This window comes from Rhinopithecus bieti, unplaced genomic scaffold, assembly GCF_001698545.2.
Source record: "Rhinopithecus bieti isolate Rb0 unplaced genomic scaffold, ASM169854v2 scaffold_21777, whole genome shotgun sequence".
Taxonomy (NCBI): domain Eukaryota; kingdom Metazoa; phylum Chordata; class Mammalia; order Primates; family Cercopithecidae; genus Rhinopithecus; species Rhinopithecus bieti.
This window is the reverse complement of record NW_016810508.1, coordinates 299,666-315,878: the sequence shown is the minus strand read 5'-3', so window position 1 is coordinate 315,878 and position 16,213 is coordinate 299,666. Positions and strand designations below refer to the sequence as shown.

Below are 16,213 nucleotides of genomic sequence, written 5' to 3'. Positions count from 1 at the left end.
CTGCAAGCTCCGCCTCCCGGGTTCACGCCATTCTCCTGCCTCAGCCTCCCGAGTAGCTGGGACTATAGGCGTCCGCCACTTTGCCCGGCTATTTTATTTTTTATGTGTGTGTGTGTATATATATATGTGTGTGTGTATTTTTTTTTTTTTTAGTAGAGACGGTGTTTCACCGTGTGAGCCAGGATGGTCTCGATCTCCTGACCTCGTGATCCGCCTGCCTCGGCCTTCGAAAGTGCTGGGATTACAGGCGTGAGCCACCGCGCCCAGCCTTTTATTTATTTATTTTTTTTAAACACAGGGTTTCGCTGTCGCCCAGGCTGGAGTGCAGTGGTACGACCTCGGCTCAGTGCAACCTCCGCCTCCCAGGTTTAAGCGATTCTTCTGCCTCATCCTCCCAAGTAACCTGGACTACAGGCGCCCGCCACCAGGCCCGGCTGATTTTGTATTTTTAGTAGAGACGGGGTTTGGCCCTGTTGGCCAGGCTGGTCTCAAACTCCAGACCTCAGGTGATCCACCCGCCTGGGCCTCCCAAAGTGCTGGGATTACAGGCGTGAGCCACTGCGCCCGGCCGTGTTTGGCTGTTGAATTTGTTTTGCGGTTTCCCTTTTTCTACCCAGAAACCAAGAAACCAGGGGTGTCTGAGGCCTCGCAGAAATCTCAAGGAAAAGTCAGGCTCCACCCAGGCTGCACCAGCAGGAGCTGCGACGCCGGGGCTGGGCCGTCTCGGGCTGGGAGGGCGGGCGGGCGGGCGGGGCGCAGATCCCGGAAGTCCCGCCCCGGGAGCGTCCGCCCTTTGGCAGCTTTCTGGGTGGGAAGTGCGATTTTGGCGGGCGGTTGTGACGTTGCTAGCGCTTGCCCGGTGGCTGCTGCGCTGCCGCCACGAATAGGGCTTCTGGCTGCGTAAGAAGGACCGGGACGCGGAGCTCTGGGAAACCGCGCCAGGCGCCGGAAAGCTGAACCCGGGAGTCGCGCGTCGCCCCCGCAGCAGCGCTAAAGCGGAAGTTCTGCAGCAGCCGGAGCCCGGGGTTCCTCCCGGAGCCGCGTCCCGGGGCCGGGCTGCCCCCAGCTGAGCGGAGCATCCTCTCCGGATGAGGGGAGGAGGGGACTTGGCGCGTTCCCCTCGCTGCTCCGGGAGCCGCAGCCGCAGTGTTCACGCCGCGGAGCAGCCCGGCTCCTCCGACGAAAGCCTGCGGTCGTTGGCTTGCCGGACGTTTGCCTTAAAAATGGACAAAGACGCCGCCCTCCGCGGTGCTCCTGTTTGCCTGACCCTGAGAGTGCCTATTTGCTTCAAGACGTGTTGGATGCCCCTGTTCTCCGAATTCTGATACGCTTCTGGGCACGATATTGAAACACAAAACTGTGCTTTTGCTCTCTCTGTGGTTGGCCGAAAATAGGATTCTTTTTCGCGCAGGTGTCGTCGTTTAGTCGACTTTATTAACATTAAAATGGCTCTACCCAAAGGCGCCATCCCCTCGCGGTCCGAGTGCCAGTGCGGGATCTGCATGGAAATCCTCGTGGAGCCCGTCACCCTGCCGTGCAGCCACACGCTGTGTAGACCGTGCTTCCAGTCGACCGTCGAGAAGGCGAGTTTATGCTGCCCCTTCTGTCGCCGCCGGGTGTCTTCGTGGACTCGGTACCACACCCGAAGAAATTCTCTCGTCAACATGGATCTGTGGAAGATCATTCAGAAACACTATCCCCGGGAGTGCAAGCTCAGAGCGTCTGGGCAAGAATCCGAGGAAGTGGGTGAGTAAACCCCGGCGTGTTTATTGGCTAAAAGCCGCAAATCTTTGGAAAGGTGAATCATCACTTCTCCATTTAAAAAGTACAAACAAACCAAAAAGCCCCACTGGCATTTGTCTAAATAGTTCTCAGAGGTTTGGGAGTTTATGGGTCCCCAAATGTCGATGGGCTATAAAGTCAAGGGCAAGATTTTGTCCCTTGTCACAATGCCCGCGCTGTGTTTGGTTGGTGTTTGTTGTTTTAAAAATTAAAGAATTGCCCGTCTAGAGCCTTTTTTTTTTTTTTTTTTGAGACTGGGTCTCGCTCTGTCGCCCAGGCTGCAGGGAGGTGGCGCGGTCTCGGCTCACTGCAGCCTCCGCCTCCCGTGTTCAAGCGATTCTCCTGCCCCAGACTCCCGAGTACCTGGGACTACAGGAGCGCACCATCGCGCCCGGAATTTCTGTATTTTCGTGGAGACGGGTTTTCACCATGTTGGTCAGGCTGGTCTCGAACTCCTGACCTCAAGTGATCCGCCCGCCTCAGCCTCCCAAAGTGCTGGGATTACAGGCGTGAGCCCCCGCGCCCGGCTTCTGATTTACTTATCTGTACTTCTCCATTCACGTAATTCTTTATTCTCCTAATCATGCAACGAGCCGATCGTGACCATCCTGGCCAACACGGAGAAACCCCGTCTCTACTAAAAATACAAAAATTAGCCGAGCGTGGTGGCGGCGCCTGTAGTCCCAGCTGCTCGGGAGGCTGAGGCACGAGAAAGGCGTGAACCCGGGAGGCGGAGCTTGCGGTGAGCCCAGATCGCGCCACTGCACTCCAGCCTGGGCCAGAGAGGGAGACTCCGTTCCCCCCCCCCAAAAAAAAATCATGCAACGAGTCTAAAATCGCTTTTTTATCACTAACGCCTACACCCGGTGGACTCAGGAGCCCCAAACTGAACCTTGACTCTTTCCTCCGCTAATGTGAGCGATAAGCCGTGCAGTGGTTCCTGTCCGGGCGCAGGATATGGTGTCTGTGCTCTCTCGTGTACAGGTCTTTTTAAAAAATTTTTTTTGGTCACAGTTATATGTGTACCTGCCTTTTAAACATTTATGTATTTTATTGTGGTAAAAAACCAAAATTGCCGTTTTACCATTTTTAAACAACTTTATTGAAATTGTTTAAGAAATTTCAATAAGTTTAAGAAAAACAACTTTATTGAAATACTCACATACCGAACAGTTCACCTACTAAAAGTGTGCGGTTTGGCCGGGTGCAATGGCTCACAGCTGTAATTCTAGCGCTTTGGGAGGCGGAGGTGGGAGGATCGCTTGAACCGAGGAGTTGAGACCAGTCTGGGTAACATAAATTCAATAAAATTTTTAAAAGTGTGCAATTTAGTGGTTTTTGGTATATTGCATTATTAATTTTAAAATATTGTCCAAAATATATATAACAAACTGACATTTTAACCATTTTTAAGTACAATTCAATAGAATTAATTACATTCACAATGTAAGCATCACCACTGTTTCCAAAATTTTTTCATCACCCCAGATAAACTGTAACTGTGAAGCACTGACTACCGATTTCACCTTTCCCCGTAGCCCCTGGCACCTTCTATTCCACTTTCTGTCTCTATGAATCTGGCAATTCTAGGTATTTCATATAAGAGACTTACACAATATAGGATCTTGTGTGTCTAGCTTATTTCACTTAGCGTGTTTCTGAGGTTCATGCACAGTGTGGCATGGATCAGTACTTCATTTTTCGGGCTGAATAATGATTTGTTTTATGGATATATTTGTTACATTTTGTTTATCCATTGGATGGACATTGGTTTTTTCTCCTTTTCGTTATTTGAATACTGGCAATACGAACATCTGTGTACAAATATTTGTTTGAATACCTGTTTTCTGTTCTTTTGTCTACATATCTAAGAATCGCTGGATCCTATGGTAATTTTATGTTTAGCTTTTTGAGGAACTGCTACATTTGTTTTCTACAGTAGCTGTACCATTTTACATTTCCATTAGCAGAGTATGAAGTTTCCAATTTCTTCACTCCCTCACCAACACTTGTTATTTTCCATGCCATCCTAGTACATGTGAACTGGTATCTTAACTCTGTGTTTTTAAAAATTGTGGTAAAATATAACCAGACTACCATTTTAACCACTTAAAAATGCTTTTATTTTTGACTAGAAAGAAGGGAGGAAAATTTTAACCATTTGCAATGGTATGGTTCAGTGGCGTCACCTCCATTCACACTGCTGTGCATCCATCACCACCGTCCCATCTCCAGATCTTTTTAATCCTCCCAAACTGAATTTCCATACCCATTAAGCTTATGGTTCCTCCCTCCCCCATCCCTGTCAACCACCGCTCTCCTTTCCATTTCTGTGAACGCAACTGCTCTAGGTACCTCCTGTAAGTGGAGTTTTCATAGGTATTTGTCCTTTTGTGTCTGGTCTGTTTTACCTAGCATAATGTTTTCCAGGTTCATCCATATCGCATGTGACAGGATTCCCTTCCTTTTGAGGCTGAATAATATTCCAGTGTATGTATATGCTACATTAAAAGAAACCTATTCATCTGTCAGTGGTCACTTTGGTTGCTTCCACTCTTGGCTATTAGAAATAATGCTGGTGTGAACTTGGGTGTACAAATGTCTGTTCAGGGGCCTGTTTTCTATTCTAGATCGTATGGTAATTGGAATTTCTAGATCATATGGTAATTCTGTGTGTAATTGGTTTTGGAAACCACCATACTGTTTTCCACAGTGACTGTGCCGTTTTACATTCCCACCAACAGTGCATGGGTGTCCAGTTTCTCTGCACCTTCGCCAACACTTGCTAATTTCTGGGTTTTGATAGTAGCTATCGTAATGGATATGAGATACTATCCCATTGTAGTTTTTATTTGCATGTCCCCAATGACTAAGGATGGCGAGCATCTTTGCATGCATTTATTGGCCATTTGTATATCATCTTTGGAGAAATATGAAATATCTATTCAAATCCTTTGCTCATTCATTCTTTTTGTTTCTGTTTTTCTCCCAAAACCTAGAAAAAGCCACAACTTTGCCTGTCATTTAATCAGGTTGTTTTTTTGAATTGTGGGCGTTCTCCTGCCTCAGCCTCCCGAGTCGCTGGAATTACAGGCATGCAGCACCATGGCCAGCTAATTTTTGTATTGTTAGTAGAGACAGAGTTTTACTGTGTTGGTCAGGATGGTCTCAATCTCTTGACCTCGTGATCCGCCTGCCTCGGCGTCCAAAAGTGCTGGGATTACAAGTGTGAGCCACCGCGTCCGGCCTGTTTTAGTTTTTATCCACCATGGATGAGTTTTTTCTGTTCTGGAACTTCATATAAATGGAATTCTGTTTATTTCCTAGGGCTACCGTAACAAAGTACCACAAACTTAGCAGAAGTTTATTCTCTTTCAGTTCTGAAGACCAGAACTCCAAACCCAAGATGCCAGCAGAGAGCAGGGACATGTACATTGAAGGTTCTAGGAGAGAATCTGTTCTGTGCCCTTCTCCTTAGCTTCCAGTGTGGCTGCAATCCATGGTGTTCTCGTTTGCAGCTGAGTCACTCCGGTCTCGGCCTCCATTAGCACATGGAGCTTCCCGGTGTGTCTGTCTTTACATGGCCGTCTCCTCTGTGTGTCTCTGATTTCTTACTGGAACACTAGTTCTATTGGATTGAAGGCCCTCTACTCTTTGTATGAACTCCATTATATCTGCAACAACCTGTTTCCAATAAGAGCACATTCTTAGTTACTGGGAGTTAGGACTTCAGCATATCTCTTTGGGGGTTATTCATCATAAGGTTCAATTTTTTTTTTTTTTCCTTTTCTGAGACATACTCTCGCTTCATCACCCAGTCTGGAATGCAGTGATAGGATCGCGGCTCATGGCAGCCTCCGTCTCCTGGGTTCAGGTGATTCTCCTGCCTCAGTCTCCTGAGTAGCTGGGATTACAGGCACGCAACACCATGCCCAGCTAATTTTTGTATTTTTAGTAGAGACAAGGTTTCATCATGTTGCGCAGGCTGGGTTCAAACTCCTGACCTCAGGTGATGCACCCTCTTCGGCCTCCCAAGGTGCTGGGATTACAGGCGTGAGCCAGCGCGCCCGGCCTGCGTAGTCGTTTTGTAAGTATTATTCCGCTGTTGACGATGCTGTATATTATTGGCCATTCTCCACCGATAGTGCCTCAGTTGCTTGCAGTTTTGGATATTATGAATAAAGTTGCTGAGAAGATTCTTGCACAAGTTTTTTTGTGTGTGAGTATGTGTGGCCTGATGTTTTCAGGGTTTTTTTCAGTAAATAGGAGCTGGAATGATGCAACACAGAGTAGGTACACGTTTGGTTTAAGAAACTACCGGCCAGGCACAGTGGCTCACGCCTATAATCCCAGCACTTTGGGAGGCCAAGGCTGGTGGATCACGAGGTCAGGAGTTCAAGACCAGCCTGGCCAAGATGCTGAAACCCCATCTCTACTCAAAATATAAAAATTAGCTGGGCGTGGTGGCAGGCATCTGTAATCCCAGCTACTCGGGAGGCTGAGGCAGAGAATTGCTTGAACCCAGGAGGCGGAGGTTGCAGTGAGCCGAGATCGCGCAACTGCACTCTAGCCTTGGTGACAGAACGAGACTCCATCTCAAAAAAAAAAAAGAAACTACCAGATCTTTTTTGAAAGTGGTTGTGTCATTTTGTAATGCCATCAACAGCATACAAGTTCTGGTTTCTGTACATCTTACCAACTTTTTGTGTTATCTGTCTTTTAAAATTTAACCATTCCAGTTGTTTTTTATTATTGATAGTAGTATCCTGTTTTAATTTCAATTTCCAGGTGACTAATGATAGTGTTCTTTTTCATGTGCTTATTGGCAGTTTTGCTCTCTTCCATTGTAAAGTGTCTGTTTAATTCTTTTGCCCCTAAATTGTTTATATTATTCAGTTGCAGATATTCTTTATGTATTTTGAATACTGGTACTTTGCCAGGTATTCTTAATTGTTTTGATGAACTGAAATTCTTAATTTTCATGAAGTCTTCTAAACTTTTCCTTTTATAGTTTACTGCTTTTTATGGCCTGAGAAACCTTTTGCTACCCTCAGGCTGAGATATTGCTATGTTTTTTTCTGAAAGATTTATAGTTTTACCTTTTTTTTGAGACAGAATTTTGTTGTGTCGCCCAGGCTGGAGCACAGTGGCACTATCTTGGCTCACTGCAACCTCCACCTCCTGGGTTTAAGCGATTCTCTTCCCTCAGCCTCCCGAGTAGCTGGGACTACAGGCATGCACCACCATGCCAGGGTAATTTTTGTATTTTTAGTAGAGATGGGGTTTCGCCATGTTGACCAGGATGGTCTTGAAGTCCTGACCTCATGATCCGCCCGCCTCAGCCTCCCAAAGTGCTGGGATTACAGGTGTGAGCCACTACGCCCGGCCAGTTTTAGCTTTTATGTTTAGGTCTTTGATCCATTTCAAATTAATTTTGAATATTGTATAAGAGGAGGTTGAGGTTAACTTTTTCCCATATGGGTATCAGTTATTCCTGTACCTTTTGTTGAAAAGACTTTTTAAAAAATATAATGTGGGTCTATTCTGTTTCATTGATCTGTTGATTCTAATGTTAGTGTCACACTGTCTTAATTACTGTGAATTTAGAGTAAATCTTTTTTTTTCTTTTTGAGACAGAACCTTGCTCTGTCACCCAGGCTGGAATGCAGTGGTGTGATCTCAGCTCACTGCATCCTCTGCCTCCCAGGTTCAAGTAGTTCTTCTTCCTCAGCCTCCTGAGTAGCTGCGAATATAGGCATGTACCACCATGCGTGGCTGATTTTTGTATTTTTAATAGAGACAGGAGTTTCACCACATTGGCCAGGCTGGTCTCGAACTCTTGACCTCAGATGATCCGCCCACCTCAACCTCCCATTACAGGGATGAGCCATCGTGCCCTTCCTCTGTATATTTATTCTTTGTAGAGACAGGGTTTTGCTATGTTGCCCAGGCTGGTCTTGAACAGCTCACCTTAAGCAGTCCTCCCGTCTCAGCCTCCTAAAGTGCTGGAATTACAGGCCTGAGCCACCTATTTAAATTTTTAAATCAACTTACCAGTTTCTACTAACAGCCTGTTAGGAGTTTGATTGGGGTTGCATTGAGCTTCATAGAACAATTTGGGGAGAATTGACATCCAAACAATAGAGTCCTTGTATCCATGAAAATAGTGCATTTCTCCGTTTGTGTAGGTCACTTTCAATTTTTTTTCAGTAATGAAGTTAAAATAAGGTCATTAGAATGGGCCCTAATCCATTATGACTGGTTTCCTTATAAAAAGGAGAAATTTGGACACAGAGACAGACACGCACAGAGGGAAGATGATGTAAAGACACAGAGCACCACGCGAGGCTGGAGGACTGGAGTGATGTGTTTACAAGCCAAGGAACATCTAAGGTTATCAGCACAGCGTCAGAAGCAAGGAAGAGGCAAGGAAGGATCCCCTACAAGTTTCAAAAGTGTCATGGCCCTGCTGACACCTTTATTTTGGACTTCTAGCCAGAACTGTGAGACCATAAATTTCTGTATTTTCAAGTCACCCAATTTGTGGTACGTTTCTATGGCAGCCCTAAGAAACTAATATTTATCCCTGATTATATTATGACTTTTGAGACTGTTTTAAGTAAAATTTTTTAAATGTTCAGTATTGTCCATTGATAATTTATAAAATTAACTTTGTTAACACATAACACATAAAGTGAATCTACTCATTTACTTTATGTATTCTTAATGTATAGAAGGAAGGTTGTAAGAAAGCACATATATGAAATAGCTTTAAAAAATGAAGTATTTGAAAGTGAATTAGTGTGATGGAGACAGGTGTGTTTTACATTTGGATTTCTCAAAAAATCCTATAGTAGGGAAGAATCAGCCTTAGAATGTCTAAATTTCCTTTCTGTTTGCGACTATCGTAAAAATTGATCCAGGCAAGAATCACAAATGGATGCCAAAACCCCTCCTTGAAAATTTGATGGAGAACTGAAGACTCATATAGTCTGAAAATATCACCTTACAGATTGCTTATTAATTACAAAGGGTAAAGGATACAGTTGAGAAGCCTGTTGTCGTGGTAATGGAGTGATCACAATTAACGTTATCCATGGAACAGACAAACACTGGCCTCCTGATAGGACGAGTGTAAGGCATAGCCTGAATCTAATTGTGAGAAGACAAAAATCCAAGTTGAAATTCTATAAAACGTAGTTGTTAGTACCTCAAAAATGTCAATGTCATGGAGGCAAAGCCTTAGGAATCGTTCTAGTTTAAAGGGAGGTTAAAAGAGAATGACAGCTAAATGCAGTGCATGACCCTGGATTAGAACATGGATTAGGACAAAGATTGCTATTAAAGACATTATGGGGATAGTGGGTGAAATTTTTATCATTGATATGATAGGTAATATATCATTGTTAATTTTGTGGAACTTGATCATTGTATATCAAGATCAGGAGATAAGGACAGCATCTCTTATGAGGTGTACACTTAAGGATTTGGTGAAGGGTTATGATCATGCAACTTTCAGATGGTTCAGAAAATACACACGAAAGACAATGTGGCAATTTAAAAACTTCATGAATCTAAATGCAGGTTGAATGGGGGTTTATCATACTATTTTTGCAATTTCTGTAGATTTGAAAATTTTCAAAATATTGAGGCAGAAAGTGCAAATTTATTTTATGTTATTTTATTTTCGAGACAGGGTCTCACTCAGTCACCTAGGCTGGAATGCTGAGGAGCGAACTCGGCTCACTGTACCCTCCACCTCCTGGGCTCAAGCCATCCTCCCACCTCAGCCTCCTGAGTAGCAGGGATCACAGGCACACACCACTATGCCAGGCTAATTTTTTTAGTTTTTTGTAGAGATAGGGTCTCACTATATTACCCAGGCTGGTCTTGAACTCCTGAGCTCAGGAGTTCATCCTGCAGGAGTTTCGCCACGTTGGCCAGGCTGGTCTCGAACTCTTGACCTCAGATGATCCACCCGCCTTGACCTCCCAAAGTGCTGGGATTACAGGCGTGAGCCATCGTACCCGTCCTCCATATATTTATTCTGTGTAGAGAGGGGGCATAGAGGCGGGCGGATCATCTGAGGTCAAGAGTTCAAGACCAGCCTGGCCAATGTGGTGAAACTCCTGCAGGAGTTCATACTCCTGCCTCATCCTCACAAAATGCTGGGATCACAGGCGTGAGTCAGCACTTTGCCCCTGATTGCCATTTATAGCCACACTACTTGGTGATGATCCAGCCACACTGATGTACATACTGCTTCACAAATCATATGCTTATTTTCCAGAGCAATTTTGGGCTTTTTATTTTTTAACTATCTCATGTTTTGTACCCTGTGCCCAGCCCAGGAATGCAGATTTAATTGGGAGAAGGGAACTGCCATTTACATGGTGCTACAAGCAGTCTAGTTCAGTGATGGGAGGACAGTTTTATGAACAGCTCAACTGTTCAAGTTAAGGTTTATTATTTATTTATTTTTATTTTTCATCCAGTATTATACATGCGGGTCTTTAACTAAGTTGGATTTTTCCTTCAAAATAAAATAAAAAGCATGGGGATCTATTTCCTCAAATGAGTCCCGGCTGCCTCGGAAGAACACTTGCTGTGAAGAAGCAAAATACCGAGTGTAGTAGGAACGTTTCACTGGAGTGGGTTTCAACAGAAATTTTAGAGTTAACCAGAGCTGAAGAGTGTCGAGAGTTGTTTCCAACAGATGGCAGAAATTGTATAGTCACTTTCTATAAAACTGAGATATTCAAATTCCTCATAAAATTAGAATTAAGAAATAGCAAGCAGGCCAGTTGCAGGGGCTCACACCTGTAATCTCGGTACTTTGGGAGTTCGAGGCAGGCAAATTGCTTGAGCCTGGGAGTTTGAGACCAACCTGGTCAATATGGCAAAACCCCTCTCTACAAAAAGTACAAAAAAAAAAAAGCTGTGTGTGGTGGCGGGCGCCTGTAGTCTCAGCTACATGGGAGGCTCAGGCAGTAGCATTGTTCGAGTCTGGGAGGTGGACGCTGCAAAGAGCTGAGATTGCGCCACTGCACTCCTGCCTGGGTGACAGACTGAGACTGTTGTCTCAAAAAAAAAAAAAGACCAGGTGCGGTGGCTCACACTTGTAATCCCAGCACTTTGGGAGGCCGAGGTGGGCAGATCACGAGGTCAGGGGATCGAGACCATCCTGGCTAACACAGTGAAACCCGTCTACTAAAAATACAAAAAACTAGCCGGGCAAGGTGGCGTCGCCTGTAGTCCCAGCTACTCCGGAGGCTGAGGCAGGAGAATGGCGTGAACCCGGGAGGCGGAGCTTGCAGGGAGCCGAGATTGTGTCACTGCACTCCAGCCTGGGCGACAGAGCGAGACTCTGTCTCAAAAAAAAAAAAAAAAAAAAAAAACAAATAGCAAATGCAGGACCAGGCGCGGTGGCTCATGCCTGTAATCCCAGCACTTTGGAAGGCAGGTGGATCACCTGAGGTCAGGAGTTCGAGACCAGCCTGGCCAACATGGTAAAACTCCGTCTCTACCAAAAATACAAAAAATTAGCCAGGTGCGGTAGGACAAGCCTGTAATCCCAGCTACTCGGGAGGCTGAGGCAGGAGAATTGCTTGAACCTGGGAGGCGGAGGTTGCAGTGAGCTGAGATCCGGCCACTGCGCTCCAGCCTGGGCGACAGAGCCAGACTCTGTCTCAAAAAAAAAAAAAAGAAAGAAATAGTAAATGGACTGGGTGCAGTGGCTCACACCTGTTATGCCACAGCGCTTCAGGAGGCCAGGACAGGAGAATTGCTTCAGCCCAGGAGTTGGAGGCTGCAGTGAGCTATGATCGTGCCACTGAACTCCAGCCTGGGCAAGAGTGAGATCTTGTTTCCGAAAAAAAGAAACAGGCGAATGAAGACAATTTTAATTTGTGTCTGTAGTTGAGTAACTTACTGATCTTAATTTAGATTCAGTTTGTGTAGAAATAAATAAACTTTAAACATCTGTCACTCCGTGGTTTAACAAAAGTGCAGTTCTCCACTTGCTGTAGTTGGGCATCTTCTGTAAACTGCATGTGCCTTTCCTTTGCCTGTTGTGGTTTTTAATTGATCTGTGGAAGTTCTGGTTATATTCTGGACACTAATTCTCTGGTGATTTATGTATTTGCAAGTAACGTCTAGTTTGTTTTTAACTTCATGATGTCTTTCATCACATGGAAGTTTTAATTGTTTTGGAATTTATCTCATATGTTCTTAGTCATTTATAGTTTGTTTTTTCCATTAAAACTTTTTTTTTTTTTTTTTGAGATGGAGTCTCACTCTGTCGCCGGGGCTGGAGTGCAGTGGCCAGATCTCAGCTCACTGCAAGCTCCACCTCCCGGGTTCACGCCATTCTCCTGCCTCAGCCCCCCGAGTAGCTGGGACTACAGGCGCCCGCCACCTCGTCCGACTAGTTTTTTGTATTTTTTAGTAGAGTCGGGGTTTCACCGGGTTAGCCAGGATGGTCTCGATCTCCTGACCTCGTGATCCGCCCGTCTCGGCCTCCCAAAGTGCTGGGATTCCAGGCTTGAGCCACCGCGCCCGGCCTTCGATGATTTTTTCTCTTTGTATAGCTTACTGTTTCTCTAGTCCTGCAGATGTATTTCAAATGTCTGATGATCCTTGGGTTAGCTTTTAGGCTTGAGAATGAGGCCCAGGAAAAAAGCTCTGTGTACATAGAAGGGTATCGGTGATGGGCAGATGTTGAGTTCCAGCCGATGGAAACCTGGCTTTGTGCTTTGCCATCCCTAACTGCCTGATTGCAGAGGACTTTGCTCTGGGTCACCACCTCTTACATTAGCTGCCCTGGCTCTCTCTAGATCTGTTTCTTTAAAGAATAAGCATGTGTGCACCTGCACCCATATTCAGGGAGAAATGCCAGTAAGTCAACGATTCTGATTTAATGGCTTATAAACCCCGAGTTCTGTTTTTGGTCCCCCTCTTCCTCACTCTAGACTCTATTGAGCCTCTCTCTAGGCAAATAGGAGGCAGATTCCCTTCCAGTTCTACCTCAGCTGTAGTCTTCCCTTCCAAGGATTTCTTTTCCTTCATTTCTGCTGTATCAATTACCTCTATTTCGTTGCCTTCCCGTTTTCTAGAAATTTGTTACTTTAAGTAGGGCCAGGCACGGTGGCTCACGCCTGTAGTCCCAGCACTTTGGGAGGCTGAGGTGAGCAGATTGCCTGAGGTTAGGAGTTCTAAACCAGCCTGGCCAACATGGCAAAAACCAGTCTGTATTAAAAATACAAAAATTAGCTGGGCATGGTGGGGCATGCCTGTAATCCCAGCTACTCAGGAGGCTGAGGCACCAGAATTGTTTGAACCTGGGAGGCAGAGGTTGCAGTGAGCTGAGATTGCACCACTGCACAGCCTGGGCGACAGAGCAAGACTCTGTCTCCAAAAAAAAAATTTTTTTTAATTGGTTAACTTCCTCTGCTAATCTCTGCTGTTGTAGGATTACAGTTTTTAAAAATTTCTTTACTGTCATTTTAATGGAGTTTAGAGGAAGGGTTAAGTATATGCATTCATGTGCCATTTCAAACCCAAAACCCTAAACCTCCAACCTTATAAAATGGAATTCCAGGCCAGGCGCAGTGGCTCACGCCCGTAGTCACAACACTTTGGGAGGCCGAGGTGGGTGGATCACTTGAGGTCAGGAGTTCAAGATCAGCCTGGCCAACATGGTGAAACTCTGTCTCTACCAAAAATATAAAAAATTAGCCAGGTGTGGTGGCGCATGCCTATAATCCTAGCTACTCAGGAGGAGGGTGAGGCAGGAGAATCGCTTGAACCTGGGAGATGGAGATTGCAGTGGGCTGAGATTGTGCCACTGCACTCCAGCCTGGGCAACAGAGCAAGGCTGTCTCAAAAAAAATAAGTAAATCTAGAAAAAAAAAAATAAATTTTAAAAATGGAATTCCAAAAGGAGATATTGCTGTAGTTGTTAATAGTTGTATATTTTAATATTAGTAAGTTTTAATGGAAGACCAAAGTTACCATAAAATTGTGTTGTCTGTAATGTTATTTTATTTTTTGATATGAAATAGCTGATGACTGTCAGCCAGTTCGTCTGTTAAGTAAACCTGGGGAATTGAGAAGAGAATATGAAGAGGAAATAAGTAAGGTAGGTGCTAAATATTCTTTTTTTTGGAATATTTCTCTGCTGTGTTTTTAGTTTCAGATTTTAATTTAGTTTTATGTGCTTATATAACTAGTATATCTTGAAATATGGATAATTTTAATATATTTTATAAGGGCTTTGTTTTTTGCCATAATTTACTTCTACATGATAAATGCTCTTATGTGATAGTGTTCCCTAAGCATCTTACATATTAAGGAAATTTTTAACTCTTTTTTTTCCTAATTTTAATCCATACCAGGACAATTTTTTTAATTTTCCCTTAAACATTCTGAGCTTAAAGAGAAAGGGTGGTAGAGTATGGGTTTAGATGAGGAAGAGGTTAAAGGGCTAGCTGTGAAGCTCCTAAATAGAAAAGTACCTAAAAGCAGTGTTTACAGTGAAGCATTATGTTTTAATTACATGTAAAGTTTTACATAAATAGAGCTTTTTCTCTTTTTTTGTTAGTCTTCAAAATTTTGTGTGTAATTCTCACTTGTAATACATCTCAGGCTGGGTGTGGAGGCGCACACCTGTAATTTCAGTGCTTTGGGAGGCCGAGATGGGACAGCTCTCTTGCAGGAATCTACTCCAGATTTGTACTTCATTTGAGTTCATTTAAATCTCTGCCAATTTGTTCTTTTTCTACTTTATTCTTATTATGAAATATTGCAAGTATACCAAAGCGTTCAGAAAAGGATTGCTCTTTATTAATCACTTTTAAGGTGGAGGCAGAGCGACGGGCCAGCGAAGAAGAAGAGAACAAAGCCAGTGAAGAATACATACAGAGACTGTTGGCAGAGGAGGAAGAAGAGGAAAAAAGACAGGCAGAAAAAAGGCGAAGAGCGATGGAAGAGCAACTGAGAAGTGATGAAGAACTGGCAAGAAAGCTAAGCATTGATATTGTAAGTTGTAGGAGAGAACGTTGAGGTATGGTCACCCCTTGGTATCCACTGCAGAACCCACTCATAGGAAGAATCAGCTCCTTGTGTTTCCAGGTCTGCATCCCACAAAGACTGTCTTTTCCACCCCAGGCTGGTCGAATTTGAGTGTTCGGAGCCTGCTGATACGGAAAGCTAACTATTAACATTCCTATTGCTTTGACTGTGGTTTTCAAAGAACAGAAGAGATGGCTTTGCCATAATTAGAAGCTATTGATGACATTTTCTCTTTACTTAAAGTAAAATTGTTTTGCATATTGTTACATATTTGCTCTAATCCAGGTTTTTGGGGTTTTTGGTTTTCTGAGACAGGTCGTACTCTGTCACGCAGGTTGGAATGCAGTGGCGTAATCACGACTCACTGCAGCCTCGACCGCTGGGCTCCGGTGACCCTTGCAGCCTCCCGAGTAGCTGGGACTACAGGCTTGCACCACCATGCCTAGCTAGTTTTTTATGGAGACACAGTTTTGCCTTGTTTCCCAAACTGATGTCAAGCTCCTGGGCTCAAGCCATTCACCTGCCTCGGCCTCCCAAAATGCTGGGTTTATGGCGTGAGTCACTGCAGATTGTTTAAAAACTTTTTTATATGTAGGAAAGCTATTCAGTGAAGAATGAAAGCCTCCTTTTAAATTTTCTTTCACCTCTCCACTCCCGTTCCTTTTCCATTTCTATCAGTCTCTTTCCCCAAAGGTAACCACTATTAACAGTTTCTTACAACTTTTTTCTTGCCAGGGTGCAATGGCTCAGGCCTATAATCCCAGTACTTTGGGAAGCTGAGGCGGGAGGATCGCTCAAGCCCAGGAGTTTGAGACCAGCCTGGGCAACAAAGTGATACCCTGTTTCTACAGAAAAATTAAATATTAGCTGAGTGTGGTGGTACCTGCCTGTAGCTCCACCTACTGGGAGGAGCTGAGGCAGGAGGATCCCTTGAGCCCAGGAGTTTGAGGTTACAGTGAGCTGATCTCGCCACTGCACTTCAACCTGGAAGAACGTCTCAAAAAAAAAAACTTTTTTTCTTTGTTCACCTAAAAGGATTATACAAAACCAATCACACTGTTTTGCTGCTTGCATTTTTTCCACTTGATACATCTTAGAGATTTTTCATATTACTACATATAGTCAATCTAATTCTTTTTTTTTTTTTTTGAGACGGAGTCTTGCTCTGCCACCCAGTCTGGAGTGCAGTGGCCGGATCTCAGCTCACTGCAAGCTCCGCCTCCCGGGTTTACGCCATTCTCCTGCCTCAGCCTCCCGAGTAGCTGGGACTACAGGCGCCCGCCTCGTTGCCCGGCTAGTTTTTTGTATTTTTTTATTTTTTTGTATTTTTTTTTTATTTTTTATTTTTTTTGAGACGGAG

General features: G+C 44.4%; 1 protein-coding gene across 1 annotated transcript in view; it reads left to right on the top strand.

Moving 5' to 3' along the window:
* The first annotated feature begins 907 nt into the window (after positions 1-907).
* The window catches only part of RNF168 (ring finger protein 168), a 32,365-nt gene continuing 17,059 nt past the window's right edge, over positions 908-16,213 (top strand). Inside the window, exons 1-3 of the mRNA XM_017892230.1 lie at positions 908-1,746; positions 13,845-13,921; positions 14,641-14,820. Coding sequence (XP_017747719.1) covers positions 1,446-1,746; positions 13,845-13,921; positions 14,641-14,820 — 558 coding nt within the window. The 5' untranslated portion in view covers positions 908-1,445. The remainder of the gene's footprint in view (positions 1,747-13,844; positions 13,922-14,640; positions 14,821-16,213) is intronic.